Consider the following 16,985-nt stretch of genomic DNA (forward strand, 5'->3'; position numbering starts at 1 on the left):
AGATGAGGCGTTACTAGTGAGCAAACGCGCGCGACGTTATACTCTCTTCGGAAGTACAGTATCTTTGACTGGGGGAAAGTGATAGGCCGAGTAAACGAAGCAGCGATATTGCCCAACATCAGAGACCATCAGTGAACGTCAAACTACATAATTATGCTGCCTCCATCTAGCCGTATTGGAGGTCAGGATGAAATCTTGGGATTGAGTTGACCGAAAGCCTATTGAGTGATGCCCTCATGCAGGAAGGAGCAAGTCTCAACATCTCGGGCTTGGAGCACTCGATGCGAAAACGGTTTTTGGTTATTTGCATGTCCTGATCTCCGCTCCTTCTACTGAGCTCGTGACGTGTAGCTTATGATTGCATCACATTGGCAAGCTCGCCAAGCAGACGAGGGTGACGTGAAGATCTGATGGCAACAGAATGCGAGCCAGATCGCGATGCCATTCCATCTCATTGACTAGACTGTACTTTCTAATCATCCTCCATCAGCGCAGCCAACTCCGCTTCCTCCTCAGCTGTCATCAAAGGCTCCTTATCATCGTCCTTCCTCTTCTCCCCCTCACCCTCTTGCCCATCAACAACCTCGGACGCAGCCCGAATCTCCTCGACCGCCGCATCCAACCCCTTACGGTCAAGAGGCCACGTCCGCAACGTACAGTCGATACCGACACTGCACAGCACATCCGCCGCCGCCGTCGAAGAACCCCGCAGGACGACAAGGTCGGTGATCTCGTCAAAGTGCGCGTCGAGGAGGGCGTACAGCTGGCCCGATGTCCGGTCCCAGACCTTGATGTGCTGGTTGATTCCCGCCGTGACGACCCAGTCCGGCGTGAGCGCGACGGCGCGGACAAAGTCGCCGTGCTCAAAGGCGTCTTCTGCGGAAAAGGCCTTTTCGCGGAGGAGGCATTTGGCGGTGCCGTCCGCGCTCGCGGTCCAGAGGTCGACTTCGTCGCCGGTGATGTCGAAGAGGACCTTGTACACGCTCGTCTCGTGTTCTTGGATCGTGAGCTTTTCTTCGCCCGCGGCGGCGGCGGCCTTCTCTCCTCCAGCGGCAGGGGGCTGGTCAAAGGGAAGCTGCGCGTACGAGTCGAGGCTGATCTTCCACCGGCGAATGTGCGGATCACTGCTGGCGCTCACAAGGACGATCTCGTCCGCGGTGCTGAGGACCGGGTCGATGGCGAGGGACTGCAGCGACATCATGGTCGTGGTCGGGTCCTGGAGAACGTGTAGCTTGCGCCCCGCGTCGGCGTCCCAGACGATAATCTTCTTGTCTGCACCGCCGCTGACGAGGATGGTCTTGTCGCCGAGGCGGCCGCAGACCAGAGCCTTGACGAAATCGGAGTGGCCCTCATACTTACGGCCCGGTCGGCGCGTTGTGGCATCCCAGGACCAGATTGCCTTGTCCCAGCTGCCTGCGAAGAGGGTGTTGTTGGAGGCGCCGCCTGTTGCGAGGCATGTTACTGGGACGGAGGGGCCGGTGTACTTTGCTGTGGTGGTTCGTGTCTGTGATGTGGTGAGCCCCTGATTTCGAGATGGGCACTATCTCACTACAGCGCTCTGATGGGATGGAATCAAAGAGGCCAGGGGCGAGAATCCCAAGAGTCATGCCGCAGGTATATGAGAGAATCTTACCTCGATGTTCACCTTAGATACCCTTCCACCAGATTCTGCGACGAAGACGGAGTTATTGGACTTGGTATCCTTGATGACGGCCAAGAGCTTGGAGGGCATGCGCAGCGGGTTGCCAAACGTGTTTCCCTCCTTCTTGGCACGCTGCTGGCGCTTTTCTTGCTGCGTGCTACATAATTGTCAGTCATTGTCTTGGTAGCCTCGTTCAACGTATACTTACTCCGTCTCGAAGAAGTTCTCTTGGTTGGTTGACTCCATGTTGAGGGGTATTTCTCACGATCGCCCAAGTCCTTGAACCGTTCCTTTCAATAACTGTAGGATAAAATACGTACAATGCAGCTCAACTCAGCCTTGGTTAAAGATACGATAGTCGGTTAGAAGGCAAAAAATGGGTTTTGGGAATTTTGATGCCTAATCTAGGTAACTCTTCGGATCGCCCACTTTCACTCACAAGCTGCATTTCTCATCAATTCTGATGCCTGCGATGCATTTCTGTGAAAGCAGTGACAGCCCCCCCCACCTGTCACCAAGTGGTTGGAGAAGAGGATCAGACTGAAGAAGTACGTACCTGGCGGGGTTCTATCAACGACCCCTGTCCCGCGCCTGTCAAAAAGTTGCTTTAATTGAATTCGCGACGCGTCTAAACGCGTCCCTCTCAGAGTGCCTCTGTCCCACCATCACCACATCGATTCTCTCAAACACTCATCTCCAACCACAAGACCCCAATTGACGATACCACGACTCTTCAAACGGCCAGCTTCACTTATCACTCATAATCACCGATCTCTCCGAGATAGTGAGAGTTCAAAAATACCCATGAACAAGATCTAAACCACATCCCACACATCAACCCCGAAATGGCCTCCTCCCTCGCCCCGAAACCGCGGCCGAGGCCGGCGCACACCACGGGAACAACCCGTCTCGCCTACACTCCCTCAGGCGCCCGCCTCGTCACCGTTGGCTCCAACAACACGATCCGCCTCTACCGCACCCACCACGATGGCGAGCCCTTCAACATCGACGACTGCCCCGAGCAAAACTGCGCCGTTGCCGCATCTGACGCCTTCTTCGTGGTCGGCTCAGAGGACGGCACCGTCAGCGTCTACTCGGTCGAGGACACTACTTTCGAGCGCTTCCTCACTCGCACCTCCCTACCAGTTCGAGACGTCGCTCTATCCCCCGACGCAAAGTGGTGTGCCGTCGCCAGCGACGAGCTCACGGTCAAGGTCGTCGATACCCAGGATAACTCTCGCATCCGCGTTCTCAAGGACCACGGGCGCCCGACGAAGCACTTAGCCTTTGATCCCAAGGGCGGGCTATTGGCGCTGGCGTGTACAGATGGAGTTATCTACGTCTACTCCATGACGGCAGAGACGCCGGAGCTCATCCGCAAGGTGGACGGCATCATTGGACCTCTCGACCCCGAATCCGAGAACTCGGCCAAAATTGTGTGGCATCCCGACGGACGGGCTTTTGCGGTGCCTACGCCCATGCACGATGTCCAGGTCGTGTCCAAGAACGACTGGGAGAAGCAGCGGACGTTTGCCAACGGGCATTTGGGTGATGTCACCGCGGTGGCGTGGTCGCCCAACGGCGCGATGCTGGCGACGGCAGGAAAGGACGGGAAGCTCTTGATCTGGGAGACAAAGACACAGAGCGTGATTCAAAAGTTTGACTACAGCAACGTCATTGACATCACATGGCACCCCAAGGACAACCTGCTGTCGTTCACAACGTCTGACGGCGAGGTCTACATCTACCCCAACCTTATTACGGAGCAGTTCTCTAGCTTCCTGCAGCTGCCTCGCCAGCCTGCACCTTTTATCCACGATCCCCTCTCCGAGATCTCCAATAACGCCAGGAGACCAGATGCCAACGGCAAGGCTGCAATCCCGAGCCGCCCTCGCCGCGATTCCCTGGGCAGTCTTGACTCCTTCCTCAACGGTGAGGACGGCTACGATGATGGAGACGGCTTTGTTGTTGACGATGACGGTGCGGGCTACTCGACGGGGCAAAAGAGGCCTCTCGATGCCGGCGGCGACGACGGCGACCGCGCGAGCAAGCGCCGCCAGCTCGCGCTCAACTTCCACGAGGCCTTTCAACCAGGCTCGACTCCCTGGCGCGGAAACCGCAAATACCTTTGCCTGAATATGATTGGCGTCATCTGGACGGTCGACCAGGACGGTCACAACACCGTGACGGTAGAGTTCTACGATCACGAATTCCACCGCGACTTCCATTTCACAGACACATTCCTCTACGATAAGGCCTGCCTGACAGAGCACGGCGCTCTGTTCTCGTGTCCACCGCAAGACAATACGCCCGCCACCATCTTCTACCGCCCACACGAGACGTGGACGCAGCGGACAGACTGGCGGACTGAGCTGCCCAAGGGTGAGGCCGTAGTTGCCATGTCGCTGAGCGAGTCTTTCATCACAGTTACCACAACCGCCAACTATGTGCGTATCTTCACCCTCTTTGGAGTGCCGTACCGGGTCTATCGGCCCAAGAGCACACCGATGGTCACTTGCGCCAGCTGGCGTGACTATGTCATAACGATGGGCAACGGCCCCGTCGGCGCAGACGGCAACGCTCGCCTCCTGTACACGATCGAGAACATCAAGCGGGACGAAATCTGCCAAAACGAAGACACCGTCGCACTACCCGATGGCGCGACGTTGCAGAGCGTCTTCTTCTCAGATGTCGGCGTAAGTTTACACGCCCCTCCTCCCCTTCTTCCCTTTCGGACATAGGGATGCAGTTTCGCTGACAGGCAGGGTACACCGACTCAGGATCCTTGCATTTATGACTCGACAGGCACTCTGCTCACCCTGCTTCACTGGCGGAAGCCCTCGCGCGCCTGCTGGGTGCCCCTCCTTGACACAAAGCTTCTCCCGCGTTTAGCGTCGGGAAGGAAGACAGAAACCTACTGGCCAATTGCGGTAGCCGACAAGAAGTTTCACTGCATCATCCTCAAGGGCGGGGACCAGTACCCCTACTTCCCGCGGCCGCTGCTGTCCGAGTTTGAATTCTCCGTGCCACTAACCTCCGCTCCGGCTCCCGCTCCGGACTCGGAGGGTGCGGAAGGAGAGAACGGCGACGATGAGGAGGATGAAGGCCGCCGCGAATCGCGCAAGCTGGAGCAGAAGCTCCTGATTTCCGGCATCCACTCTGCCCAGCTGCGCGATCTCATTGACCACACCGACGCCACGCACTCTCAGAAGACGGGTCTTGCACGGCTGGAGCTCGAGCTCGACAAGACGTTGCTGCAGATGCTGGCCATTGAGTGTCGCGAGGGCGAGGAGCGCGGCATGCGGGCGCTGGAGCTGGTGGGTCTGATGCGCGATCGGACGGGCCGTATGATTGAGGCGGCGGGTAAGGTTGCGGAGCGGTACGGACGGTCGATCCTGGGCGACAAGATCCGCGAGATCGGAGAGCGGAGAGTCAGCGGGATGGATGTTGACGATGGCGACTTTTAGACTTTTTCTTTTTTTTGGTCATCCATGGCTTGGATGGTTGCTCCGGGAAGGGCACATACTCGGGAAGGGGGCTAACCCCCCTCACTCCCCATGTCGGGAATTGGGTTTCATGGTTGTTTGGATGGGTCCTTCCCGTCAGTATAAGGAAAGGCGTTTGGATGATGATACGATAGTGACTACTTGATGGTCTGCGTTTGTCTTTTTCCCCTGCGAAAGACGTGAAATGAATGACTAGCTAATACAAAGGCGATATCCGTACGGATAGAGGTTCTTTCCTTTTTGCTTTTTCGGATCGTCGTCCATTTCGTGTTCCTTGTAAAATGTCTAAAATACGGAGTCGGGGCAGAAGGGTATGAATAATACGAGGAATAAGCACGTCGTGTTCTCCGTAAAGGGAGCAAGATATCACTGTGAAAAGGCGGAGATCTGTCCGTATCGTCGTTTTCGTGTGTGTGTTTTTGATGAGGATGTGTCGCGGTTCATCTCCCATACGTGGAACTCTCTGGAGCACAGGTACGAGGGCGGCACCCATGGCACCGGTCCTCGCGGACTTTCCGAGCTGATGTTTTTTCTCCTGTGTAGGGTTAGAACGTTGTGTCGATATTTGACTTTGGGTCGAATTGTTCGCCCTCCCTTCTTTGGACACTTGGTTCTTCCAGAGAGTGCCCATCCAGAACTTAGAAGGAGCCTCTGGGTCCCCGGCCTCGAACGGCATAATGTCGGACGTGATGGGTGCATAAGCCCAAACACTCAACCCCCCGGATCCGAGACTCCTCCGTGTAAAGTAAAGCAGCAAATCCGAAGACGAAATGGACCAAAGCGAAGACTCGACTACAACACGCACCGACTGGAACAAACAACAAGAGGGCGTCCACGTGTCTCTTGGCTGGGTTTTGGACTTCCATCCTCGTGCTGGAAGTAAGGGTTTCTTGCGGGACCCTGGTCGAAGTATTCGCACCACCACAACCTCAACTTCTTCTCGATTAAGTTCAAGATTGAAAGATGTGTTGTCCCAAGACATGCCGTCTTCGTGTCATGTTTCTCTCTCTCTCGGCAGTCCAACCGAGACGCCATGGTCGTTCTCGGAACACTGTGCCGAGTTCCCAGCAGCACTCTTCCTTCCCGTGTGCGCGGGGACGGTGGAGGAGGGAAAGCGGAATGGGCGGCAAGGTGCGGCCCGAATCCGGTACACGGTGACCAGAGCCTGGAGGTCAATGGTGTATCCGTCCCATTGCCTGTTGTTTTTAGAGGCTTAGGTGTCATGTTCGGCCACGAAGACGAAGGAAAAAACCATGCTACGCATCCATTGACGCGTTGTGGGACATCACCGTTTGCTTGCATGCATGTTGTCGTGATTGCGACATGTTACCCTGTCTTATTTGCAGAACGGCCATACCACAGTTAGACGTAGGCTACCCGCGGGATCTGTCCGGTGCAAACTAGGCAAGGGGGCGGAAGGATGAACAACCATACCCGGAATTCGACAGGGTAATGCAAAAATTAGAGTTCGAGTCGAACGGGGTAGATCTCGGTCGTGGGGTTCTTCTTTGGCTTCGGATGTGTCGTTCCACGGAACCAGTCACCATGCTGTATAGAGCAGGCTCTTGGAACTAGTCCGTTCTGGGTTTCAACGCGATACGCAAAGGTGGACAGCAGCGATTTGCTTGTTAAAGAAGAATCTCAGTAACTTGAAGATGAGACGAAAGGTACACCAGAGCTCTGGGTTGGGCAATTCTCAAAGGGCTCCCGGAAGCCAATTGTATGAGTCAAACTTCTAGAAGCTTGGCGATTCGCCGTGAGACGAGCGTCGACGTTACATCTTCAACGTTCTTCGGACAGAAAGAACGCTTACCGCAGAGAGAGTTCGCCGGACCCGGCTCGCGTTACATCAAGAGCGGACCATGGAGATGGGCCGGGGCCTTAGGTCACAGGTGGTGGTGTAAGGAGTAGGAGAGCCAGTGCTGGTCGAGAACACTGTCGGATCGACAACGTTGAGGTGCTCGATCTAACAGTTGCCTGTAGCAGCTTCCATTCTGACATGATAAGTGCGTAGTCCAGCAAAGTGTCCAGTAGTCACACAAGGCTGGGCGGATAGCGGTTCTGCTGAAACGTTGGGACTGCAGTTCGTTCGCTCAGGCCGCCATCCACAAACTCGTTGGTTTGGAAAGAAGTCAAAAAGCTGGTTCAGGTGGATGCAAAGAGCCCTCAGGAAGGATTAGAGACTTACCGGTTGTGCGGCAGTAGCAGTCCGTCGTCGGAATGACCTGAATATGACGCTCGCTGGAGGGCACCATCCACAGGCGCATTTGCGATTAAGGTAGGAAGAGTTTGCAGATGCGGATGTCGACTTGTAACGAGGTCAACGTTTCTGCGCTGGAAATCACCCCCTAAACCTTGTTCAGCTAAGGGCACCCGAGGCTCAAAGGATGCGCCAAGACAGAGCTGAATGGCCGTGACATCTTATTTTCAAAACGGAAGAGTATAGCAAGCTTCGAGGCGAGAGCCGGAGGAAATAGTCCCAGACACGGTTGAAGACAATCTTGAGCATGTGACGGTAACTGTGCCTAGTTTCGCTGGAAAAGGCGACCCAGGTGTATCCACAGATCGAAATGCGTGCCATGAAGAAACTGCTTCCAGTGCTCAATGCTTACTGGGCGACTGGGGGAGGGGGTTGCATACATTTCTCCTCAACGTTCGGAAGCACCCTAGCCTTGTCCCATTGGAATGCAACGACTAGATGATAGCTTCGCATTGTTCGCAGGAGCTTCTTAGACGAGTCCTCTCCGTGGTAATAAACGTGACAAGCACACGTCGTCGTCTGGATTTGGACCAGGGGCAGGGGTTGGAAGGGGAAATTCAGGGCTTTTGCTCGACGCTTTATCCCTCGGTCGAGTATGGCTGGCTGGCTGGGCCCTTGTCGGCCCGGTCCATGGTCTCCAGCTCCCCTTTTCACCTGTCGAGAAATCGTTTGCTGTAATATCCAGAGGCGAGGGAAGGCGTGAACAGCGAGCAGTAAATCGGACAATCTGCGGAGAATTTGGCGTAAAGACGCCGACTTCCTCGGACTGGCACTGGCCAGCTCGAGATTGGAGTTGAGGCGTCAACGAACGATGGGCCATTTGATGTTGAGTAGTTGCAGATCAAATTGCCCTAGCCTCCCGTGGCAGCAGGCACTACATATGGGAGACAAGAAACTCCCTGGTTGTTTGTTAGTGACTTCCTCGCTTCTGGTCTCAGCTCTTAACCAGGGTACGGAGTGCAGTAACGAAACGGTTTTCGTGGTTGTCAAAGTCCCTCAGGTACGGCACAGTGGGCGGCACATGCCTGCTGAATCTTGATTATCCAATATTGAATCTGCGCTTTCAATAGCCTCTTCCGATTCACCATGGACGACATGGACCCAACCTGTTGAGTTTTTTCGTTGGTGATGAAGGTTGTTGCGGCAGGTAATCAGCATCTCAAGAGCCTCCGGCCAAGAGCAATGCGGTGCTTGTCTAGATCGTATTTTGACCTATGGGTCTCTGTGCGTTCCTCCTTGACGCGGAGTGATCATTGCGTGTGTACTGCATCGACGGACCCGATTGTCAACTAGGCCTCTAGGCACTGAGCTCACGGCCATTTTGCTAGGGTGGTCGTTTGGAGGCGAATGGCTTGATCGTGTCTGCCCTAGCCGTCTCGCGCGGATTGTGGATATTATCGCGAAGAAGCGACGCCGTTGAAACAGAAGTGCACCGTCTGGCCGGTTCGAGTCTTCCGCAATTCCTGGGCTGGTTGTGGTCCTGCGTTAGCTGCCACAAGCACCGCACCACCGCTAGCTCGAACCTTTGGTTAAGATGACGGCCTGCTTTGAGCGGTGGGAAGGCAAGGTTCATTGGGTGAGTGGCAGAGGCCATCATCACGCCACGGTAAGACACAGGAAGCAAAAGGGCTTGCGCAAAAGCCGCTCTGAAGCACTTGCGTGCTCAATTTGATGAGGACAAGCTCTCCACATGCCACACGCTGGACCGTTCGCAGTACCACAGAGCACAGGCCCGAAGCGAAGACAGCCAGGCACAGTTTCTTGGCCAGTCGGCTTCCAGGATAGTCGACGAAGCCCACGGTTGATCGAGATTTAACACTACTCCTGGGAAAGCAACGCAGCTCCCGACTGGCTTGTCAGTTGTAAAAGCATCTGCTCGTGCCCGGGGGGACTAGGCCCTGGGACGGGGAGCTTGGGGACCTTTGGCTCGGTAAGAGTCCCGCCAGTTTCGCTTGTCGTCTACCTGCCGTCGAACGGACACAGACGTGACATGTAGTCAACGAACCGGATGCTTTAGTTGGGCAACGGATAGGCTAAGCTGGAGCTGTTGAAGCAGAAAGAAAGCACAGAGCATCTCGGTAGCAGCATGATCCAGCCTGCACGGCTTGTAGGGTCCTGGCGTGCCCTTAGTGTTTGGTTCTGTGTAATGGTGGTGGTGGTGATGATGGTTAAAGGGTGGTAGTTGTGGTAAGGACTGGGAAGAAAATGATGCCTCTCGTTTGGGTCGATCGAAACTTGATACCGACCCTCCAGCTGCAGCCGGCCAGAAGCTATCGAGGCTGGGGGTCTGCCTTGTAGGTTTGGGTATCGCATCTCATTCTCAGCAGGAGATGGGTTTGGTTTGCTGGGATAGTGTCTTCCCCACCCACACCCCTCCTGGTCGCGGCCGCATCTAGGCATCGAGGAGACGGGGTTGGCTGAAAGGCTATGATTGTCGCAGATGGCAATCTCGTAGCTTCCTGGACCGGGCGATTGGAGAAGAGATCTTGAGCTGCACGACTGAGACAGCGTGTCAGAGAAACGAGGAGTTGGGGATCGAATGACGGGAAAAGAAAGCAAAAACGGACTTTAGGGTGGAGAGGACGGTCTCAGGGGGTACGGGAAAAGGTGAACAAATACATGATGTGCATATCATGGTGTATCCGAAGGCGACATGCTAGGAAATTGACAGAAACGTTGAATCGGTTATGCCTACGTCCAGGCTGATACTGGAGGAGGCGGTTGAAATTAAAAGAGCTCGGTCCAGGAAACGACTAGGTAGAGGGAGGGCGGTGGATGAAATTGAGATGCGTTTGTTCAAGATGTGGAGGAGTGAAAGGGTCGCTCAAGTTTCAGCTCCAGGCCCTGTAAATGGCATTCAATCGAGTGAGAAAGAACGGCGAAGAAACGAAGCTGGAAAGAAAAAGAGCCGGAGATGGAATGCGCAAATAGGAATCGAGGCAACATGCAACGAAGAGTCGAGCCCCGTGGTGTCTGACTGTCTGTTCAACGAATGGAAAAGAACACGAGGCAAGGAAAAGCAAGGCCAGTCAGAAGGTGTCCTGTGCTGACCCTTCCCAATATCATCTTACCCCTAGGTATCAAGTTGGCAGGTACGCATCTCCATCTACCTTACCTCACCTTCTTTTGCTTGCCACCATGGGCACTTGACTGAGGCACTAAGATACCTACCTGCCTAGGTAGAGTCTGTCTTGACTGGTACGGGAGATGCAAATACTTTTCCCTTCCTTACATCCAATGGTAGCTGCCAAAGGCACGGTTCTACTTACTTGGCTGGCAAAAAATCCAAAACTTACAAATCAGAGAGAATTGCTATAACGAAATACATTGTCTGGTGGGCGCCTCTTGGTGTAATGTTTCCGACGCAGGCTGGTGTCTTGGCAACTGTAAGTAGAGAGTTGCGTCTTGAGCTTCAAAGCACGGGAGAAGCAGACGTGCAGCTAGGTAGGCAGATAGGTACGCCAGGACCATCCACTTGATGCCATGACGCCGGCTCCGACCAGCGGCTGGGTGAAAGACGTGTTGCTAAAACACAGTCGAGTCGACGGTCCAACATCCGGCGGTCTTAGGGTTCCTTACGGGCGGGCGCTCCAGAGACCGAGCCGTGTTTTTTGTACGCCCAAGGTAGTGTACCTTTAGCTCGCTCATCATGGCTCAAACCGTCAATCGAACCTCATGTCCAAAGCAACTGCAACCTCATGTAGTGGTTGACCTGCAGTCATGCGGCTGTCAATGCAGAGAGTGCTGCCCAGACCCCGGAGATATGGAGTCGAAGATGAGAAGCCTTGTGGTGCTCCCTATTTGTATGCATAGGTACTCGATGGGACACCTAGCCAAGGACAGATAGGCGCGGACTAGACTGGACGCAGGGTACTTGATCCGACGTCACTCGTTGCCCTTTCTCTCTGCCATGTCTCTGGCTGGCGTCGAAGTTTGTACGACACAGTTGCGGACTCTCATTCTCATCAGTGGTAAGAGACATGGCCTATCTGGTGTCATGTACCTCTTTGATGCTCAAGGCATCGTGCGGCTGAAGCTCTTTGTGCTCCTCTAGACTGGTGGGCATCAGCAAATGACTGTGACTAAGAGCGTCAAGAGCTTCGCCGATCGAACGTCTGGGCTATTGTCTGGAGGATGGGGAAATGGCAATTCCCTCCCTGCCTGTCAGTGTACTTCATCATCATGTTTGACGTTTCGTGAATTTGAATTGTATGATAGCAAAGACCCGGCAAAGAAGAAGCAAACTTGGCCCATTTTGGAAAGAGTCTCGTCAGGGGTTCAGACATCAGGACTTGCATTTCATCTCATCTTGACGGGGCTTCAACGCCTCTTCGATTCAGATTCATGGCGTAGGTAGGTACTGTAGCTGCAGAGATACCTCTTTACCTTACGACCTTACCTTACGTAGACAGACGAGCCAAAATCTGACTTTGAGCGGTACGGGATCCCGGCGGGCGCCATCCATTTCAACGTGCGTAGACTGGCCAGAGCAAGAATACAATACTGGTGTATTCGCCCATACTGAGAGGCACGGGATGATACATGCAGGAGAAGAAGCCTTTGAGACTTTGAGTAACTGGCTGGCAGCTCATCCATCGGCCTTAACCTTGTTCCTTTGACCCTGTTCCGGAGAATGCCACCAGGGACCCCAGCATCTGCACCCACATCTAATTCCCTACCTGTGGGAGGGGGTGCGCTTTGAGATCCCAGCGAGGAGAAGACGACCGTCGACCCCCCCTCCAGCCAGATCCACCCACCCATTGGATTGAATGTGACCTTTTCCTGCTTTCCCACCTGTCCATTCCCATTTTCAGCTGGCGGGGACCGGACACCCCCTTCCCCCTTCTCTCCTGAGCTTCCACGGTATCTTCCATTCCACATCGTCTGTCCTGCCGTGCCACCTGCCCTGTTGTGTGCAGCAGCATGTGTATGCGTGTGTGAGTGAGATGAGAGAGAGATAGGCAAAGATAGCGCGCGTGTATACCTTTGTACAAATACGTCCCATGTATTTGTGCGTGAGTGAGAGACCTGGAGTGAGATATCTCATATCTGAGTGAGGTACCTAGGTAAGATACCTGGATACCTAAGGTACTATACGTACCGGAATGTGTGATTGCCCGACGTGAAGGTGAGAAAGAAGAATTCAGTGACCGAGCAGGAGCTCTCCCGTCCTCTCCTTGGTGCTCCGTACCTAGGTACTTCGTACCCCTAAAATTCGCTGCTGCTGCTGCTGCTGCTGCTGCAGCAAGGTAAAGCGACTTGGGCCCGCCCCATGCATGGCCGTCCATCTCACACGCCCGCGGATGCCCTCCCACCCCCTCCTTCAGCCCAATCAGCAAGCTTCCATCAATAACGACACTTTCCCCGACCTGAACATTCTGAACATCCTCACTTGGTGCTGCTGGTGGGACGGGCGCCACACCTCCCTCCTTCTCTCTCCCACTTTCGGCCATTTGACATTGGATACCTGAGATCCCTTTTTTCGATTTCTATTACTTTCGCGCCTTCTCCTTTTTTCTCTCTCTCTCTCTCATTACGGATACTATTACCGTGCTTGGGCTCAATAGAGACTCGTCGCTCACACTCCTCCTCCTTCTCCCACACATGCTTCTTCGGCTATCTACCGTCCTTGCTCCCTCTCTTGCTCCTTGACCCAAACACGACAAAAGGTACCTTGAAGCATTGGGTTTACCAACCGACTGACACATCGACGCCGCAATTAGAACGGGGCCACTCAGAAGCTGACTGCTGAATCACAGTCTAGAGTACACGCTACCTTACACCATCCCGCAATTCTTGTAGCACTTGCTCTCCTTAATCAGGCCTTCTTTCTTCCTGTGTCCTCGCAGATCCAACCGACTATCGATCTAGTCGAGCCACTTTAAACCTTCGCCAGCAGCAGCACAAGCACCACCACCAGCACCACCACCCACCCCCAGTCCCTCGTCCTTGTCCCTCATTCGTCGTCATATTTCCGGCGGCCCTGGCCTTCGGAAACCCTTCTCCTTCTCTTCGAACTCTAGAACTTCGACACTTCCACTTCCATTCTCTTGCATCTCGCATCCCGCATCCCTAGGCATTTCGCTGAGAGTTCCGCCACCCATCTGGACGAGAAGAACACCCCGAACCTTTTTCTTCAGCTCTGCCAATCTGGACGCATTCCAGCAGATCCATCCCTCTACCTTGCAATCCCCCGACGTTGGAAGCCTGTCGGCAGCTGGAACAGAGACCTGCTGCTAGCAGAACCGAACCACGGCTGGACGCTTCAATCCCCAAACCGCTCACCCACTCGCGCTCGCCTGCTTCAACCAACATTGCTGTCGTTTCTCGCCAATCCTAGCCAAAGGAAGCCTTCTCGCGAAGCTGCCAAAGGGCTCAAAGGCACCACTCGACAATAGAATCGATCCCAGATAGCCACCCCAACCCCATACCTCCTGCGATAGACCTATCCCATTGTCTTCCTCTGCGCGCATCGCTGCAGAACCCGCCCGCATCGCCTATACCGTTCTGCGAAGCCATGAGGTGAGACAAGCCCCTCAACCATTTCCACAAACCCACCGCGACCGCCTCGATACCGCTCCAACTCCTTCTCCTGTCTTCCCTGCCATTCCCAAAACCGCGTTCTCCTCGCAATTCATTGCGCCCTTGTCTCTAGAGCTAACCGGATTCTTGCGTCTTACAGAGGGGATGGCCACAGTGACTGAGAGTCCGCAGAGAGCTCCTCTGCCTGCTAACGGTCATGCCGATCTGAATCCGAATCGCATTGTACCTATCCCAACCCCGACCCCGACCATTCAAATGTCTGCTCCATCTCCCGGTGAGCCTATGGAGATCACTTCCTCCAACAACGCCAGCACGACCTCTCCTTCGAGCAAGCACAACGATACGGATGCCAACGGCGCATCCAAGCACACCTCGCCTACAGACCAATCTGCGAACAACTCGATCGCCATGCCCGCCGCGCCCGCAGCTGCGGCCGCGGCTGTGCACCAGCCAAAGATTGTGCAGACAGCTTTCATACATAAGCTGTACAGGTGAGCAGGAGTCTAGAACAATGTTCAGTAGCAGTATAGCTAACACCGTTCAGCATGCTGGAGGACCCAAGCATACAGCATCTGATATCATGGTCAGCGAGTGCTGAAAGCTTCGTTATGTCACCGTCCGCGGACTTTTCCAAAGTTCTAGCGTAGGTGAACACGCTTTCGAATATGTCTTTCACCTACTCACTATCGACTAGACAATATTTCAAACACACCAACATATCCTCTTTCGTCAGACAATTGAACATGTACGGGTTTCATAAAGGTTCGATAGCATCTCCTTTGACCACAAAATGTCAAATGCTAATTGAGGCAACAGTGAGCGACGTTTTCCACACGACAAATCCCGAGACCGCTTTGTGGGAATTCAAACATGGAAACGGCAATTTCAAGCGAGGCGACCTGGTTGGACTCCGTGAAATTAAACGGCGAGCTTCACGTCATGCTCTTGTTCACCGGGAGTATCCCAACTCAAAGCCCAGCCCTTCGCAGCCCGGAACGCCTTCGGAACCGATGCCTCCCCCGAGCGATGGCTCCGAAATGCGTATGCCTGGGCTCGAGCATACGCTGTACGACCTGAGCATGCGACTGCAGAGAAGTGAAGAGAATGCCCATTACATGCATATTAAGCAGCAAGCGGTGATGGAAACAATGTCACGGCTCCTCCAATTCAACCAAGAGTTGTCTAGGACGGTGCTCAGTCTCGTCCCTAGTCCCGACAACCCAGTACACCGGGATGGTGAGTTGCATCTTTTGCGGTCCACGTAGCTGGTAGCTAACACTACACGAATCAGTTCTCAATTTGCAATCGGAAATGGCAAGACAGGCCGAGATGCTCCGAACTATTGATGATCCCCAGGAATCGCCATTCTCAAGCAGCCGAGCATACTTCACCAACGTGGAGAATGCACCGGTTTCGCCGCGGCAGTTACCCCAGGATGACCCAAGACGAAACGCGAATCTTGCTGTTCCCCAGCCCAGAGGGCAGAATTTCTACCGGCCTCCTGTGCCTTCGAATCTCTCGATCAGCACGCGAAGACCCTATGGCTCGATTGGTGGTGGTTCGGTTGGCGGTGGTTCAGTGCCACAGGCCTCATCTCCCTTGCGGGGGGCGCCGCCTCCGCCTCCTCCGGGGCCGCATCCCTTGGCTCAGGTGGAGCCGCCTCCTGGAAGTCTAGCAAGACGTCACACATCGGCTGATATACGGGCACACGGGTGGCAGCCCAGTGCCCCGCCGCCGTTTGCTTCAGGGCCTCCATCAGGACCGCCTTCCGGACCTTGGCCATCTTCGCCCAGCCGACTCGCGCCGGAGGACCAGCGCCTAAGGGAGTCGCTGTCCACCTACTCACTGCAAAACGCGACCCAAGTACGGCCTCTATCGCGACCGACCACACCTCCTGGCGCACCCTTCTCGAATGGCGGTGGTGGGGATACCTTTGGCAACTGGTCGTGGAACTCGGCCAACCGGGACAACAAGAATTTGGCCATCAGAGATCATTCAGGACCACCCACGCGTCGCGGAAGTATGGCGCATATCCTCAACCCGACTGACACGGCTGAACGAGACGACGAGGATGAGGATCCCCGAGGCGACGATGATCGGAAGCGCAAGCGTATGCAGTGAGCAAAGCAATTGCCTCCTTCAAAGTCGTCCGTTGGATCCTTATGCATGGCACACTCCTCGTACGCATGCCCGTACATTTTTATATCAGATAGACACATCTATCCGATGATTTCCTGGAAATATTCCTTTCCTTGTATAGAAGAAAGGGGGATCATACTCGGATCAGTACACGAGCTGCACAGATGCATATCTACAACCAAAAATTCCAGGATCAAGACCCGAAACACACACGAAGCCAACGGTCACTACATAATACGATTCACCGACGGTCAATCTCGACTTACAACCGGATTTCTCAATCGTCAAAAAGTTCAACATTGATATCAACCATGTGTTATTTACTGCATCACGGCCGAACTGCGTGAAGCAACAACATACTATAAACTAGCAACTCTAGTAATTCAGCGTCACAATGGCGTCTCATCGAACAGAACAAGTGCGGATCCCACATCTCATTTCACATTATTCACTCTCGGATGGAGGCTGTGTGTTTGCGGTCGGAGCTCAGGAGACGGGATACCCAAGGGACGTCAGGCGGCAAGGTTTGTCAAGATTTGTCCAAAGCTGTCCATATCGGGGTGTAATTTGCGACATCTGCATTTGGGATGCGAGAGGAAATGGATAATCATTCAAAAAATAACATGTTCACATCTGAATATTGAGGTATTTGGTCAGGAATAGCAGCAGTGTGTGGCTTGTAAATGGCCTGATGGCACATGCTCAACAAGTCTTGGCTAGATCTAATGCGAAGATGCAATGACCAATATTGTGACAGCCAGCCAATCCGCGGCAGTTGTGTGATTCGACAGTTTCCGAGACTTGTCGCTGATGCCTACCGCACATGCAATTCCCAGAGGGTCTCAAGGGATGAGGGCGGCGGTCTTGGCGAGATGATGTCCCGGCATCTCGGGCC

At 54.3% G+C, this 16,985-nt stretch overlaps 5 protein-coding genes across 5 annotated transcripts; 2 read left to right on the forward strand and 3 right to left on the reverse strand.

The window, feature by feature from the left end:
- Positions 1-472: 472 nt before the first annotated feature.
- CPAR01_06224 (WD domain-containing protein) lies at positions 473-1,888 on the reverse strand (the record flags this gene model as incomplete). The annotated part of the gene is made up of 3 exons (XM_060490498.1): positions 473-1,504; positions 1,634-1,799; positions 1,851-1,888. 3 exons carry the CDS (start codon positions 1,886-1,888, stop codon positions 473-475), a joined length of 1,236 nt encoding a protein of 411 aa, XP_060351964.1.
- Positions 1,889-2,487: 599 nt separating this feature from the next.
- CPAR01_06225 (WD domain-containing protein) lies at positions 2,488-5,109 on the forward strand (the record flags this gene model as incomplete). Its single annotated transcript, XM_060490499.1, has 2 exons — positions 2,488-4,338; positions 4,408-5,109. The coding sequence occupies 2 exons, from the start codon at positions 2,488-2,490 to the stop codon at positions 5,107-5,109; spliced, it is 2,553 nt and encodes an 850-aa protein (XP_060351965.1).
- A 235-nt stretch (positions 5,110-5,344) lies between these two features.
- On the reverse strand, positions 5,345-6,130 carry CPAR01_06226 (uncharacterized protein; the record flags this gene model as incomplete). Its single annotated transcript, XM_060490500.1, has 1 exon — positions 5,345-6,130. One exon carries the CDS (start codon positions 6,128-6,130, stop codon positions 5,345-5,347), a length of 786 nt encoding a protein of 261 aa, XP_060351966.1.
- Positions 6,131-13,374: 7,244 nt separating this feature from the next.
- On the reverse strand, positions 13,375-13,881 carry CPAR01_06227 (uncharacterized protein; the record flags this gene model as incomplete). The annotated part of the gene is made up of 2 exons (XM_060490501.1): positions 13,375-13,558; positions 13,694-13,881. The coding sequence occupies 2 exons, from the start codon at positions 13,879-13,881 to the stop codon at positions 13,375-13,377; spliced, it is 372 nt and encodes a 123-aa protein (XP_060351967.1).
- Positions 13,853-16,072, forward strand: CPAR01_06228 (HSF-type DNA-binding protein; the record flags this gene model as incomplete). Its single annotated transcript, XM_060490502.1, has 5 exons — positions 13,853-14,442; positions 14,496-14,594; positions 14,646-14,713; positions 14,768-15,187; positions 15,243-16,072. Coding segments are annotated over 5 exons (2,007 nt in total), but the record flags the coding sequence as incomplete, so codon positions are not given.
- Positions 16,073-16,985: the final 913 nt, after the last annotated feature.

The sequence above is a fragment of the Colletotrichum paranaense genome, assembly GCF_030867605.1.
Source record: "Colletotrichum paranaense strain IMI 384185 chromosome Unknown Scaffold_4.1, whole genome shotgun sequence".
NCBI lineage: Eukaryota > Fungi > Ascomycota > Sordariomycetes > Glomerellales > Glomerellaceae > Colletotrichum > Colletotrichum paranaense.